A 17,447-nucleotide genomic window follows, 5' to 3' on the forward strand; every position below is an offset into this window, starting at 1 on the left:
AAAAAAAAACTAGCAACAACAAATGTTGGTGAGGATGTGGAGAAAAAGGAACTCTCCTGCACTGCTGGTGGGAGTGCAAACTGGTCCAACCACTATGGAAAGCTGTGTGGGGATTCCTCAGCCTACTAAAAATAGAGCTTCCATATGATCCAGCAATTCCACTCCTAGGTATTTATCCAAAGGACACAGAAACATTAATTCCAAAGAGTGCCTGCACCCATATGTTTATAACAGCAGTATTTACAATAGCTCAGCTTTGGAAACAACCCAAATGCCCCACAATAGATGACTGGATCAAAAAGATGTGGAACATATACACAATGGAATTTTACTCAGCAATCAAAAAAGATAAACACATGCAATTTGCAGCAACATGGATGGCGCTGGAAGGGATCATGCTCAGCGAAATAAGCCAGAAAGAAAAAGAAAAATACTGGATGGTTTCACTCATAGCAGGAATCTAGAAAACTTAAATAAGGGACCAGGAAAAAGAATAACTATAAGAAAAAAAGAATCAAAATCCACAAACAACTATGAACCAGAGACACACTATGGGGAGGGTGGGGAAAGGAGGAAATGGGGTCAAAATAAGGAGGTTGCAATTATATGGGGAATGTAAAAATAAAATAAAATAAATTAAAAAAATAAAGTTGTGCAGTTCTGGTGTTCTCTCAGACAATGATTTGCTTCTTCATTCCCAATTTTGTTATATAACCATTTTTGTGTTATTAAGCTATATATGCATAGCATTAATGTTATTAAAATTCATGGACTTTCATTATTATACTTTATTGTGTAGTGCTTTATAGATTGCTATCTACCAGGAAATAAAAGGCTATTTCTGCTTAGTTAGCACTTTTAGATATTCTGCTAATTTATCAAATATTTGAAATGTATACATGGTATGGTCATTAGTGCTAATTAAATGCTGGACTCCTTTCCACTTGGTAATTATGTGTGAACATCAGTGCTGATCAGTCCTTTCTATTCCTGGTATAGGACTACTCTTAACTTAATGCTATTGCTTACTGATAGGCCTCCTCCTATACAGATATATTTTATATTATAAATATACGTATAATTAACAAAGCAAAATACTATATATTAACCACTTATTGAAAACAATAGAACTTTTTACCTTGCTTGTGTTTGTGTGTATGTCATTAGTGCTTCTTTTATAATTCATATTAACTTTTCTTTTTGAATATTATGAATTCTTAGCATTGAATAGAATCATATTGTTTCATTTAGCTGTAATGATTATTGTTTTTTGATGTTCATAATGTCAGTGTTTATGGGAGAAGTCATTTAGATTGCTTTCCTTAGCCTTTCAAAACTGACTCTGACTTTTTTTTCCCCCTCAAGACAGACCTTGCTTTCTGGCAACAAAAATATGATCCATTTTTTTTCTCTTTTCTTTTCCCAGTAAATAAAGAGACCTGATTATATTTTGTTGGGGGGTGTTGGGGTAAAAGTACCTGGATTGCTCATAAATGGTGACTGAAGGCAAAAGTTTTATTGCTATTGTTCTCTTTTAAGGAGAGATCTGGAAAATATTTTTTTTTTCTTCAGATTCATGAGCTTTCATTGATTTTATTCCTGTGACATTATCTTGTCTCTGCATCTATGCTCCTTTTATCATGAGGTTTCACCAGCTTCAAAAACTCCAGTATACTAACAAAAAAGTAACTTTATAAGCAGAATATCAAAACAAGGCCCCTTCAAATGATTAGATTTATTAACAGTTCATCTAGATCAGTGGTAAATGAACCATTGCAGGTCCAAATGTCAGGGGTCATCTGCAAATTGGAATAAACTTGGAAAAATGTGGTGTGCTTTCCAGATTTAAATTTGTTAACTTGTTGGTGCTTTCAAAGTTTTTTGTTGGAAGTTTTTAAAGGTATATGTTGGAAGAACATGGAAAGGTTTTTAAGTATTTCCTTGTTTTAAAATAAAAAAAAAAAAATTTAAACTTTGTTTTTCAAGCTGTATGTGGATGTATTATTGATTAAAATTCAAAAGAGTTCCAAACACAACCTAGTCTTGGAAGGAGCTCATATACCCCTGGACCTCAGGAACAAGGGAGTAGATCTACTACTTGGACATTTCTCATTTTTCAATTACGTTTAGACCGGTCTTAAATATACTCTGAAAAATTGGGGCCTCCCTGGTGGCGCAGCGGTTGAGCGCTGGGTTGCGAAGCTGCCCGCAGCCTCTGCAGCGCCGGTTCGATCCCCGGCTGCTCCCCGGCCACCGGAGGAGGGTCCCGCATGGCGCGCAGACCTCTCCTGCCGCCCGCTGCTCCCCTCAGCAGTGTACCTCGGTCCTTCTGCCTGCTCTGCTCCCCGCTCTGGCTCTGGTGAATTCTCTCACCCTCCCGCGCTTCTGACTGTACCCGGTGCTTGTATAAATAGATAAATAAATCTTTGAAAAAAAAAATATACTCTGAAATACATGGACCCTGTTATGTCAGCATTTTTCATTTTACAATGCATATCATCAGGAAAAGATTTTTATCATGTCTGTGATAGGACTATGTTCAGGAAGTTTGGTTAAGATGCCTATCTTGAATCATCCATCAAGGACAGAGTGTTTGACTCATCTAAGAACACGGTAACATATGTAGCTAGGTGTATTTGGTGGCGTGGTTCAAATAAAGGGGAAGAATACTGTGAAACCATGTCTTAAAAGCTTACAATGAGCAAGATTTCCTTACTAGGCATTAGAAGAAAAAGTGATAGTCATAAACTAGGCACACATTTATTTCCCTTTTCCCTTGTTTTGACACTTGTTGATTTATAAATGTTGTTGGATTTATTAGTTTTCTGTAGTTGCCATACGGAAATGCCATAGACTAGTTGACTTAAACAACAGACATTATTTTCATGTAATCCTGGATTTTGGAAGTCCGAGATCAAATTGTAGGCAGGTTTGGTTTATCCTGAAGCTTTTATTTTTGGAAAACAGAAAATAGTCTTCTTGATGTGTCCTCTGTCTATGTTACCTGTGCCTAATATCTTCTTCCAAGGGTATTAGCCATACGGATTAGGGCCCACCCATGTGACCTGATTTAATTGTAATTTCCTCATTTTTTTTAAGATTTATTTATTTATTTATACAAGCACTGGGTACAGTCAGAAGCGCGGGAGGATGAGAGAATTCACCAGAGACAGAGCAGAGCAGAAAAGGCAGACTGACTAAGTGCGCTGCTGAGGGGAGCAGCGGGTGGCAGGAGTGGTCTGCATGCCATGTGAAACCCTTGCCCAGTGGCCAGGGATCGAACCAGTGCTGCAGAGGCTGTGGGCAGCTTCACAACCCAGTGCTCAACCGCTGAGCCACTGGGGAGGCCCAATTTCCTCATCTTTTAAAAAGTTTATTTATTTATGCATACAAGAGCTGGGGTACAGGCCAGCAATGCAGGTGGGGGTGAGAGAATTCACCAGAGACAGAGTGGGGAACAGAACAGGTAGACTGACCAAAATACACTGTTGAGGGGAACAGCAAGCGAGACAGGAGAGGTCTGCCTTGTCATGTGGATTGCTCCCTGGCCGTCTGGGGATCAAACTCACGCTGCAGAGTCTGCGGGCTACTTCATAGTGCTGTGCTTAACGCCTTGTGCCACCAGGGAGGCCCCCCTGCAATTTCCTCTTTAAGGGGCCTGTCTTAACATAAAGTCATATTCTCTGGTTTTGGGGTTTTGAACTTCAATGCAAAACTTGTGGATGGAAATATTTGAGCCTGACATATTGGTCAATGAAATTCAAATACCAAGTATAAAATTATATAGCTTAACTTGAAGCTCAGTAACTGACTACACTTTCACAACCAAGAACTATTTTTACTAATATATTTTTGACTATGAGGTTAAGATTATCAGTATTTCAGTCAACCTGCCTGTTCTGTCACCCACTGTGTCTCTGGTGAATCCTCTCACCCCTATACCTCTGGCATGTACCCCAGTTTTTGTATGCATAAATAAAAAAAAATCTTTAAAAAATGCCCTTTGGGACCCTTCCCCCACACGTGAGTCTGATCCCCACACAGGACAGACTCATAGGTCACAGGTTGACTAGATATTTCAGTTCCCCGGTATTATGCTACATACATCCTGTACTATAAGGCAGTGAGCTGCATGATCATCTACAGTGAGGAGACAGAAGAGTGTGGACATCTCCCCATCAAAACTGGGTTATGGCCAGTTCAATAAATAATAGCCCCTTCCCCCCAAAAAAGGTAAAAAAAAATTCCCTCTTTTCTACATTGAATTTGAGGTACGTTTCTTTTACATTATAGCATTACATTTTGCATTTTTGAGGCTGGTAGTATAACTTTTGTTGCCTATATTTTATAGTAGTCTTATTGATGCTATATAAACAAGTAATTTATTCTCAGTGGGTTATTCCTGCCACAATATATTTTTATTTATTTATACAAGCACTGGGTGCAGTCAGAAGCGCGGGGTGGGGGGGTGAGAGAATTCCCCAGAGCCAGAGCGGGGAGCAGAGCAGGCAGAAGGACCGAAGTACACTGCTGAGGGGAGCAGCGGGCGGCAGGAGAGGTCTGCGCGCCATGTGGGACCCTCCTCTGGTGGCCGGGGAGCAGCCGGGGATCAAACCGGCGCTGCAGAGGCTGTGTGCAGCTTTGCAACCCAGCGCTCAACCACTGCGCCACCGGGGAGGCCCCTATCTCTTTATTTTTTGACAGATTACATTGTTTGAAAGATTACATGTTTGTTTGAGTTTCATTTCCATTTTTTATTGTTACTTCTATAGATTTTTGTTTTGATGTTACAATAAAGTTTATCTATTATTATTTATATATATATGAAAATTTTAAAAATATTATCAGATTCATTATTATGGTACACAATGTTTTTCTTTTCCATTCCCACATTGCATAATTTTGGTGTCTGTTATTCTCTATGAAGTTATTTTGTTATTTTAGTCCCATTATTATTTCTTTAAAGTCTGGGTTGGTGATAATGTATTCTTTCACTTGTTATTTATCTATAAAGCTCCTTATTCTTCCTTCAGTCTTGGTAGTTTGTAAAGTATTCCAGGTTGGAAGTCTTTTTGTTTGAGGGCTTTAAACATGTCTTGGCATTCCCTTCTTCCCTGCAGTATTTCCATTCTAAAGGCTACAGATAATCAAACATTATTTCCTTCTGTGTAACTTTTCCTTCTCTGAATACTTTTTTTTTTTTTTAATGTTCCTTTCGGAGTTTTTTTTTTTTTTTTTTTTAACATTTATTTATTTATTTATACAAGCACTGGGTACAGTCAGAAGTGCGGGAAGGTGAGAGAATTCACCAGAGCCAGAGCTGGGAGCAGAACAGGCAGACTGGCGAAATACACTGTTGGGGGAAGCAGCAGACGCACCAGGAGAGGTCTGCGCGCCATGTGGGACCCTCGCTGGCTGGCTGGGGATCAAACTGTGCTGCAGAGGCTGCGGGCAGCTTCGCAGCCCAGTGCTTAACAGCTGCGGTACCGGGGAGGCTCCTCTGAATACTTTTAATGTAATTTCTGGCCACTTGTTAACAGTTTGATCATAGCGTGTCTTGGGGAGTGTCTTTTTGGATTTATTACGTTTGAACATAAACAGAACAGATCAGAATGACTCATTTTGCTGATTAGGGAGATTCTCACCTGTCATTCATTTAAATAAAATATAATTTTCATTCTTCTTCTGGCATCTTCATGACATGGATATTGTTTCTTTTTTGCCTGTCACAAAGAGTTCTTATACTGTTTTCACTATGTTTTTCATTGCTAATCTATTTGTGTTTTCCACCAATATGCATTCAACTCACTGATCTATAAGCTACTTGTATTTGGTTACTTTTGAGGCCATTTCATATTTTAAGTTCCGTTAATTGTCTTCTTAAGTCATTTCTGTTTGAAACATTTTCATCATTTCTCTATTCTTGTTGTAGTCCTGCTTTAGTGCCTTAATTGTTTTTCCTAGTTTGAGTAGCATAGTTAGTACTGCTACCTTGTGCTCCTTTTCAGGTAAGTTATTCAGTTATATAGGCAAGTTGTGGATTTGGATGTCTGTCAAGTTTTTTGTTTTGTCACTTGTGCTATGCTCTTCCATCTCTTTATGTTTAGTGTTTATGGGTTAAGATGAAGAGCTTTCTTTCTTTGTCTTGGTGAGTTAGATTTATATTATCTTTAATATATTATTTACTTGGGATGTTTTGGTGTCTGTTGCTTTATTGGCCAGCACCCCTGCACCTGTTTAGATGATTGGATTGCTAGTTCAGGTAAGCAGTAGGAATTAGGAGATAGGCAGTTGTATATCAGGAGCTTGTTGCAAGCAAGCACCAAGAGTTCAAACCTCTGAAGGTAGTTCATGTTGTTATTTTGGTGATTGGTGATTTACAGTTGTTCCCATCCATAGCCCAATTCCTTAGTCAATCTGTTTCCAATAATTTCAGACTAGCATCAGCCTCAGCTGTGGTTCGGCTTTGATATGTTTGTTCTGAAACCAGTATTATTTCCTCTAGTTGTGGGACAGGAACAGAATGAACTGAGAATTTCTGGTTGCACTGTGGACAGGATAATAACCTGGTTCTAATTACAGGTAAATGAGGGGTGTTTGTTTCTCAGGTAAATCAGGGGTGTGTATTTATGCCTTCCACAAAAGACTACTTAACTTCAGACTTCTCACTTAATCCTCTTTTAGTAGCTGTATTATTATGAGGGAGATCGTTGTTGGGAAAAGTCCAGGCTTAGAATTGTTCTCTATTCCTTTCAAGTACAGAGCCTTGCTCCTGTTGCCAGCACTGAGGTACTTAGAACATGGTTAACAGAAATAAGTATATATATATATACAGTTGTAATCTTAACTTTGAACCCAAGTGTGATTGAGGTAGACCTTTAACAAAACACTACCACCAGCTATAGGAAAGAGCTTGGTGCAAAGTTGAGTCAATTTATCCTTCACCATTAAATCAGGTTACAATGATAGATAATTTTAATAAATATTAAAATAATATAATAATAATAAATTTATTATTATTAATAAAATAATAATAAATATTTCTGGGATTCAGTTAAAACTTTCTAATTTTGAAATCCTTACTTCTTGGCATCTGCATGTAGGTATCTCCACAGTTTCTCAGTGTTTTTGAATCTAACTAGTGATTTTGTTTTGTCTTCAGGATGTTTTGAATAACTTAGGATCTTGTGAACTAGATGAAGATGATCTAATGCTTGATCTAGAATTTTTAGAAGAAAAGAATCTGCATCCTTCTGGTAAGTGTTGAATAAATGCACAATTCATGAAACTCTGATTGAGGTCATTTAGCTTTCACTAAAGATATATTTAAGTGACATTCATTCTTTTCAAGCCTTAGTAGGTCTATTTCAAGTACAGTCATATTCTAGATACCATGAACCCATGATTCTGTTGATGTTGAAATCTATTATGGCTTTATAAGTCTAGTTAAAACATCATAATAAAATAGGAAGGGACTATAAAATAAAAGTTATTTTAAAGAAGAAGTTTCTATTAATTTACATAATGAACATTAATAATTTCTTTTTTGGGGAAAGAAAATAATAATTACAATCCCATTTTGCAATTGTCTTATTTAATCAAATTGAAGCCTTATGACTCTGTATTTACACTTCCAATTTTATTTATTTCAATAATGATTATATAATTTACTACTGATTCAATACAGTTTTTCTCAAAATAATAATTGTCAATAACATTCATAAGCACATACTTATAAACATTTAAAAAACATTGAGTTACAATATGCAAGAAATAATTTCTTGATAAATGAATTAAGGAGTATATTTTTCTAATTATTTAAATTTGTGTTAAAGTCTAATATCCCATGCCTCTGAATACCAAAATTATTGCCTTTAAAGTAGATTTTAGGAAATAATTTTTCATTAAAATTTATATGTTTGACTATAAAGGCCAGATTTTATAGATTTTTTACAGCTAATAATGCTTTTAATATAATCATTTCAATTTAAAGTAGAATTAGCAGTTATAAAAGGGAATGACAGGGGTGGATTATTAGATATAAGGTGTCAGATGTATGGTAAAGAAAAGAATTGGACTTTTAGTGCTTAACTTGATGTAATATATATAGATGTTGCTTTATAATTATGCATAACTGAAGATCGTATAATGTTATAACGCAGTGTTACTTCAATAAAAATATGTTTAAAAGTAAAACTGATGTTAAAGTGGAGCTTTAAATCTTGGGTATTACTGCATAAATTTAAGAACATCGGCCTCTTCTTAGTGTCCTTATTTTTAACATTTAGCAATCAGACAGTTTCTAAGATTACTCTAAGATACCATCTGTAATTTTTATGATGAATTTTTCTTATTCAGTATTTTTATTTTATAGATAATATATTAAAATGTCAAATTAGTGCAAAAATGATATTCATAATGTTATGCTATTGTAAGGAATAATGAAGAAGACATTTTAAAATATTTTAAGTAGAATATAAATTTAGAATAATTATTTCTTGGGGCAGTCTTCCTGCAATTGATTTGATAGTTATTCCATTAAAAAGCTTAGACTATTCTCACTTTTATGCAGATACCTTATACAATTATATAATTATGTATATTTTTAAAAAAAATACATACATCTGGTGAAATATATATACTTTCCTGAAGTGGAATTTTTCAATATCTAGCAAAATTCTACATTTATTTACTTTTAGATCCAACAATCTGTCTTGTAGAAATATAATCCTAAAACATTGGAAATATGCCAATAATGTATATATATTAGTACTCATGTAAAATATGTATAATAGCAAAATACTAGAAATACCTCCAGTATCCTTCAAGAGTCCACTTGTTTAATAATCAATGGTCTAGGGCCTCCCCTGTGGCGCAGCGGTTGAGCGCTGGGTTGCGAGGCTGCCCGCAGCCTCTGCGGCGCCGGTTCGATCCCCGGCTGCTCCCCGGCCACCGGAGGAGGGTCCCGCATGGCGCGCAGACCTCTCCTGCCGCCCGCTGCTCCCCTCAGCAGTGTACTTCGGTCCTTCTGCCTGCTCTGCTCCCCGCTCTGGCTCTGGCGAGTTCTCTCACCCTCCCATGCTTCTGACTGTACCCAGTGCTTGTATAAATACATAAATAAATCTTTAAAAAAAAAAAATCAATGGTCTACTAAGCAGTCATGAGATGGAATAATGAAGATGTCTATATATGATACAGCATGTTTGGAAAGATACATTGTTGATGGAGAGCTTTACAATAATGGATTAAGTAGCCATACCTAAAACTTTATCTTAGAATGATTAGCACTAATACACCTTTTTTAAAACTTTCTTTTTATTATTTATGTATGCATATAAGATCTGGGGTGTAAGCCAAGGTGTGGCATGGGGGTGGTGAGAGGATTCATCAGAGACAGAATGGGAAGCAGAATAGGCAGACCTAGTGAAATACACTACTGAGGGGAGCAGTGGACAAGAAAGGCGAGGTCGGCTGTGCCATGTGGTTTAGCTCCTTGGCCAGATTGAACTTGTGGTTCAGTGGCTGCCAGTATCTTCATAGTGCAGAGACTTAACTTGTGCCACCAGGGAGGCCCTAAAAAACTTTTTATATATATCGGTTATCAATTAACTAATTGTTAATCAGTTAATCATTTAACTAAATAAATAAAATTAACACTTCTTTTAGACTGACAAGACCCTTATATGTTGCTTAGTAAAGGACATGCATAAACTTATTCAGCCAGAATTTCTTCTTTCTGAGCAAATGTGCATCAACAAATATTTGTAGCTTTTTAAAATCACACAATATGGCATCAAAAGTGAGATCAATTTTCAAAAGACATTTTAGCAATTAGCCTTAAATAAATCCAAGTCACTTGAAGGACTATCTCACTTATCAGAAACGTATTACAAATATGAAAAGTATCATCATTTATTTTATGAATCATTTGGTTAGGTTATAAATGATTTGAAGGTTTTCTTCACAATTGAACACCTTTTATTAAGAGAGTTATTTTACTGGACAGAGTTCAAAAGTCTGTTGTGAACAATTCCCTTGCAACTTTTCAAAATGTGTATATAGGATGCTGCTCATTGTTTGAGCTTTTACCAAGCTATTCATAAATTGAAATTAACTCAGAAGATTTGTAGTATTTACATATCATGATTTTTTACAATAACAGAATGAAGTACATAATACCCTAGTGTTTTATAAAACACCCACTAGTGTTAAAAAGCCCACTAGTGTTAAACATTCTAAAATGATGTTTTTAATGAAGTGATTTTCAAAAATCATAAAAAATTGTTTTGTTAAAGCATTTCAATTTATGGCTATAGAGTCATATCAGAGCAAAAAATTGGGACACTTTATACTAAGGTACAATATAGTGGCCAAGATGATGACTTTATACTAAGGTACAATATAATGGCCAAGATGATATTTTCAAAAATCCATAGAAGGATTTTTGCTTCGCAAATATTGTCCAATATATATATTGTCATATATATAATACTATATTTATATATTTTATATTTAATATATTTTCATATATTTAAAATATATTATATATTTATTTTTAAATATATGTATATATAAATATAAATACATAATATAAAATACAAATGCATAATTAGGATATATTTTAATATATAAATATATTTTAAAATATATAACTATATATGTATAAAATGTATATATATGTAATATAAAATTACTATTCCCTTGCAAGTTTTCTAAATGTTTGCATTGGCTGCTGTTCATTTTGAGTGATATAGTTTGTGAAGAAATGTTCTAAAGGACAGTGTTACACACAATTAACTTAAATGGGTTAACATTCATATGATATTATTCATTATTGGTTGATGTACTACTTTCAGTATAAGCAGTATGAGCTAAACTATAACAACCAGCAAAGTAAAATATTAGACTATCCCAAACAGAAGAGGTAAAGACAATGTGAATTGTGTAGTTTAAGGTCTCTCTCATAGAAATGCCTATAATTTTGGAATATTAACTTACTTGAATATTTAGGCATCTATCTTGACGAATTTTGTACTAATGACTATATCTCACTATATCTCATTTGTTAAAGATGGCTATTTATTACTGGAGTCATAGTAGTTCTGTACATCTTTAAATGTTTTTTATTTCTCAGTGCTTTCTGTATCTTTCCTAAAAGTGAGTTTAACGTTGCAGTGAGGTTTCAAAAAGTTTGTTTTTCTTTGTCCAGTGCAATAAAAAAGACTTAAATGAAGGTTCATGAATAATTTAAATATATTAATATATATTTGGAGTCCTAAGTTAATGTATCTTCCTTCCTAAAAGAATAGGTAATGTAAATATGGTACAAAGGGCCTCCCTGGTGTGCAGGCGGTTGATCGCCTCACTGTGAAGTTGTCCACAGCCTCTGCAGCGTGGGTTCGATCCCGGCTGGCCTGCGAGAATCCAACATGGCATGGCAGATCTCTCCTGTCTATGCAGCTGCTCTCCTCTGCAGTGTATTTCGTCAGTCTGCCTGTTCTGTTCCCTGCTCTGTTTTTGGTGAATCCTCTCACTCTCCTGTGCATCTGGCCTTTATCCTGGTTCTTGTATAAATAAATAAATCTTTCAAAAATAAATAATAAATAGGGCCTCCCTGGTGGCGCAGCGGTTGAGCACTGGGTTGCAAAACTGCCTGCAGCCTCTGCAGCGCCGGTTCGATCCCCGGCTGCTCCCAGGCCACCAGAGGAGGGTCCCACATGGCGCGCAGACCTCTCCTGCTGCCCGCTGCTCCCCTCAGCAGTGTACTTCGGTCCTTCTGCCTGCTCTGCCCCCCGCTCTGGCTCTGGTGCATTCTCTCACCCTCCTGCGCTTCTGACTGTACCCAGTGCTTGTATAAATAAAAAATAAATAAATAAATGAATAAATGTACATGTAAAATATCTGTTTTATAGTGCAGTAAGTGGATATTTTTTTCATGAAAACAATACAAGGCAATTGCAATGATAGAGCAGTATCTGAATCAAAGTAGTTTGCCTTGAGGAGAAAAATAAAAGCAACTATCCTGAATAATTTACTCAAACTTCACATTATCTAATTTTATCTTTACAATTTCTAATCTAAAAACTAAACTTTATATTAAAAAGATCTATAAGGCAAGTCTCTCAGATGTCCTTTATTGTATTTTCATAAATTAAAGCTTAAATTATTTTCCTGGGAAACATTATTTATAATTATTAATATAAATCATATTTCAAATATAAGAGTATCTACTTGTCTAATATCAGACATTTCATTTCATCTGTGGTAAAACATGTACTTTATTATTTTTCTATTTGAGACACCATTTATAATGCATATACGATCAAATTGTTATAAAAAATGAGGTACTATCATGATACCTTGATAAAAATATATTAGTAATGTTTCCCATATTTTATATTTCTCTTCACTCTTATTCTGATTGGTGTGTTACTATTTTTTTATAAAGATTCATTTATTTGTGCATTCATGAACTGGGGTACAGACCAGAGGTGCGGGAGGGTGAGAGGATTCACCAAACACAGAGTGGGGAGCATAACAGGCAATTCCACTAAAATACACTTCTGAGGCGTGCAGCAGCTGAGACAGGAGAGACCTGCTGCGCCACGTGGTTATCTCCCTGGTAGACCAGGGATCGAACTCATGCTGCAGATGTTGCGGATAGCTTCACAGTGCTGTGATATCACCACCAGGGAGGTCCATGTTATTATTTTTGCCACATTTTTTTTTTGTAAGGTTTTAAAAGTGATGGTTAGATATACCTCAACTCATTAAAAAAAAGACTAAAACAATTTACAAGCATTTAATATTTCTGTGAGTCAAATAAGTAATCTTCCATTTTTTCTTTACCGTGAATATGTATTTAAACCCTGATCTGTCAAAGGGATAAATACCAACTATATTTTTGTTTAATTTTTAAAATAATTTATATTTTTGTGTTTAGGATTTTTTTTCTATTCATTTAAGCACTTTTCTAAATAATAATCATTTGAAGTAAATAGGGTAATGATGAAGGAAGGATTTTAAAAGTTAGATGAAACTATAGGTAATGTTGGCACATGACACCAACATTATATAATGAGTAGAAAGTATTACTTTATGTGGTCTAGTAGATGTGAAGAAAGAAAAAAGAAAACATTAAACTAATTTGCATGATTAAAATATATGCATTTAATTAATCCATACTTTTTTGTTTCTGTCATTTCATTTTATTACTATAGGTTTCAACAAATTTAGAACTACTGAATGAAGAATGTCTTTACAGTATATTTCAGAGGTCCATAAATCAATAAAAGGGAATCTTCTAGTTAGAACCACTCTTCTCTTATTAGAATTTATAGCTCAAGATTCTCCAGAAAAACACAATCAATGATATAGATAGATGATAGGTAGAGAGATTTGTTACAGGAATTGACTAACATGATGAGAAGTGCCATGACCAGATCAGCCATTTCAAGTTGTACTCAGGAAAACTGGTGGTGTAATTTAAAGTTTGAAGTCCTGAGAACCAGTGGGTCTGTTGTTAAGTCTTTGGAATTTGAGGCCAAAGAACCAGCAACTTTGTTGTTTAAACACAACCATGCATTTTTACAATAAAGTGATTCTTGTTGCTATGAGCTGAAAGATATTTATTCACTTGTCCTCTTAAGATAAACATGATTTAGTATCAGGAACAATTTCTTCAGTACCTCTTTTCAGTACAAGCTCTTTGGCATAGTGCTATTATTCTAGGAGAAGGAGTTCTAAATGGTGACATAAGTCCAGAGATAGCTTGTAGCATTATGATGATCTTTAATCCACTTTTTTGTGCATAGTTCATATTCCTCTGATAATTTTAATGTTCAAAATAAAGTAAATGTTGTCAGACATTTTCCTGAGATAAGGTAATTACCATAAGGCTAAAAGAATATCTAATGTTTAGCAATATAACTGTCTTATGAGATCTCCAAAATGAACTGCTTCCAAAATGAAACCCTTATGTAACTGAACATGACAACTTTTCTGTAAATGGATGTTATCAAGACACCAATTAGATCTTGAACACTGCATACTGTTCAGTTAAACATAAAACAAAAAGGCAAAAAAACTATTGGGTATTAGTTTTAGAACACTTAATTTTGAGGTATTCTTTCCACAATAAAGTAGAGCAAGGGCACATTTAGGGTGCTTGTAGTATTATCTTCATCTTGGCAGAAACTGATGAGAAACATGCACCCTACTAATTTGAACATCAAAACTAATTAAATGGTTAAAGTTGAAAGAAACCAAGACACATTTTGGTGTTTCCAGTTTGGAAAATATTCATTAAAATACTCTTTCCCCACATATTTCCATGACTCTTGTGTTAAAACTGAGTGAGAGTTGTATATAAGTCTTAGCAATAGTAGCTAAAGTTCTAAATTAATGGGAAGGAATATTGAATGCCTATAATGAGCCATGCTCAGAACTCTAACGTATATCAAGTCAGTTCTCACAGTAACTCTAGGAGAAAGTTGCATCTTAAATATCCATTCAAACTGAAGAAACTGCAAGTGATTACCAAATGAGAGCAAGTTCTTTGGAAACAGACACATCAAAGTTAGAATTTCATCCCTCCCTGCCATAGGGTCCTTGAGCAAGTGATCCAATTTTTCTGAGTCAGTTATCCTCAAATGGCAATGCCAGTAATATCTGGCTCCAAATATCATCCTATCTAAATGGGTTACATATTTATATGTAAATTTCTTTCACATTTATGTAGACTAAAACAGGAACCCAGTGATGTTTAGTTACTTCTCTTGAAATTGTAGTTTTTATTTTTTTTTTCAGTTGAAGTAATGATGATTTACAACATGGTATATGATGCAAAGGTGTAAGATCAACCCTCTTCAGATATATGTTAGTACACTATACCCACCACCAAGGCACTCATAGCTTTAATTCCTTAACTAGGAGCTTGTCCTATAATTGCTTTTTTTTCATTTTTCTTAATTTCTTATTACTTTATCACTCATTGTAAAATATGCTCTGATTTGAATTTTTACTCTCTAAGTTCTATCATTTAAGTAATATTTAGTTATTATTACTTATTCAAAAATTAATGACGGCACTTTGCTTATAACTGGGTAGTATATTTCCTTGTGTTAAGATAAATGGTCTTAAAATGCATTGAATATTTTTTCTAGTTGTTATTCATATGTCAAAAATAGCATTATATATTTAAGATAGCAGTATCAGAGATAAGGAATATATTCCTATGTTAAATAATTTAGAGCTTATAAAATCAAATCATTAATGTTCATAGAGGAAGTCAGGTTGTTACTTTGTATTACATTTGTAAGTTACATACCTGTAACTTACTTAATTGAAAATATGTTTTAGTTATTATTCTGTGATGAAAATAATGCAGTCTTCACTTTGATTATTGAGTGAAAAAATATAGATATTGGTTTTTATTTTGGATCTTACCTCTACAAAACTCTAGGGAGCAGTATCTCTTGGTATATGTCGAGATGGGAATGGGGAACTAATAGCCCAATGATATCAATTAGGAATTAATTAGGTAGCTGCTGAATTATTTTGAGTTTGATGAATAAGCAATATAAAATTCCGCAGTGAGTTAGGAACTCCTCCTGTGCCTATTAATTAATGAGGTAATTTTTGTTATTAATTTTTAATGACTAATAAGCACAGCAGAGCTGAGATGAAACCCTAGTGGTTTTGCAAAAATGAGTGGTAATGTACAAATTGCAATAGCAGTCATACAGCAAAAATTCATCTATAAATTCATCTTATAAAATTCATCTATAAATTTTTACAAGCTTTGGTATGTCCAGGTCAGAAAAAGAGCATGCAAGGTATCTTCCATCAACAGTAAGAAATTTGTGACAATGATTTTGAAAGTACAACACGTGGATTAAAATGTAGACACTGTAGTTAGGCAAATCTCAGCCACCAACCAGGTTTTGGAAATGTGATCAAATTACTTAATTTCTCTGTTTCTCTAACTTCATCTGAAAATGGGGGTAATAAAAGCATTTACCATATAAACTCATTGTGAGAAATAAGTTAAAGTATAGTAGGAAGTTCTGTCTAATGTCTAACATACACTGTTTTATCATGCATTTTATAATGTGCATGATAATATGATACACTGTAGGGTTAATAGGGTTCTTATCTTGCTAATTTTGGTGATATTTCCAGTTTCCATCTGATTGTTAATCTGACTAATGGAAAATCTCAACCACATTTTCAAATGTATTACTTTTCAAATTTTAAGTACGGAATGTCACAATTTGGGCAAATAATTTTGTGACTCATTTATTTTCAAACATTTAACACATATTACAGTAAGTAAAGTAATAAAAGTATAGTAACAGCATTTTTCAAGTTGTATGCCCATTCAATGAAGTAAATAATCTCTTTCACAATTAAAAAATAATTATGCTTTGAATTGTAAAATATTATGAATAATGGGTTTTCCAGTTGGACCCAAACAAAGTTTTTCTATTCCTAAAGGATCTGTGATTAATCATTATGATCATTTTGGCTTATTAAATAAACTTACATAAAATTTTAAAATCACAAGTACACTAACTTTTTTTTTCAATTGTTCTTTTAATTTTTTTCATTTACAGGCATATCTTCTTTTCCCTGCTCAGGTTTTAGTGATTTGCCAATCATTAACATAACTATATTTCTGGGAGTACAATTCTTTTTATTTTTTAATTTATTTTATTTATTTTTTATTTATTTATACAAGCAGTGGGTACAGTCAGAAGCGCGGGAGGGTGAGAGAATTCACCAGAGCCAGAGCGGGGAGCAGAGTAGGCAGACTGAGGTACACTGCTGAGGGGAGAAGTGGGCAGCAGGAGAGGTCTGCGCGCCATGTGGGACCCTCCTCCGGTGGCTGGGAAGCAGCCGGGGATCGAACCGGCGCTGCAGAGGCTGCGGGCAGCTTCGCAACACAGCTCTCAACCGCTGCGCCACTGGGGAGGCCCTCTAAGAGTACAATTCTACACCTCCATGTGTACATGCCTTACCCACCCTCATGTTTGACTTCATCAAAAAGGTGAAATTAAATTTTTTATTTGCTTAAAGTTTACTTACTTCTGAAGTATACTGAAGCAATGGCCTAGGCAATTATTTATGGTTTTGCCTGTTTTTAAGCTATAATTTATATGAACTTTTGATTATCTCACTTAGTCCTAGCTAAAACTGTCTAAAAACTGTCCTCACTTTAGATGAAGGAATAGAGAACCAGAATAACATTAGTACTTGTTCAGGGTAAGTTAGTAAATGGCAGAACTAGGATTTAAATTATGCTGTTGTGTCCTGATTCCTACTTATGTTTTCACTAGATAGAGCTTTCACTGATGTTTAGTAATTAGAAGAGTTGTTATATTAAAGGTGCAAAATAGTTGCTTATAACATACGGTTGGAGTAACACTGTAGTGAGGATGCAATTG

The 17,447-nt window shown here is 34.7% G+C and overlaps 1 protein-coding gene across 1 annotated transcript in view; it reads left to right on the forward strand.

Annotated features, from left to right (window-relative positions):
- The window catches only part of CCSER1 (coiled-coil serine rich protein 1), a 714,838-nt gene that overhangs the window by 232,464 nt on the left and 464,927 nt on the right, over positions 1-17,447 (forward strand). The window contains exon 4 of the mRNA XM_054688053.1: positions 7,163-7,256. Coding sequence (XP_054544028.1) covers positions 7,163-7,256 — 94 coding nt within the window. The remainder of the gene's footprint in view (positions 1-7,162; positions 7,257-17,447) is intronic.

This window comes from Talpa occidentalis, unplaced genomic scaffold (genome assembly GCF_014898055.3).
Source record: "Talpa occidentalis isolate TD23 unplaced genomic scaffold, MPIMG_talOcc4v2.1 talOcc4.6, whole genome shotgun sequence".
NCBI lineage: Eukaryota > Metazoa > Chordata > Mammalia > Eulipotyphla > Talpidae > Talpa > Talpa occidentalis.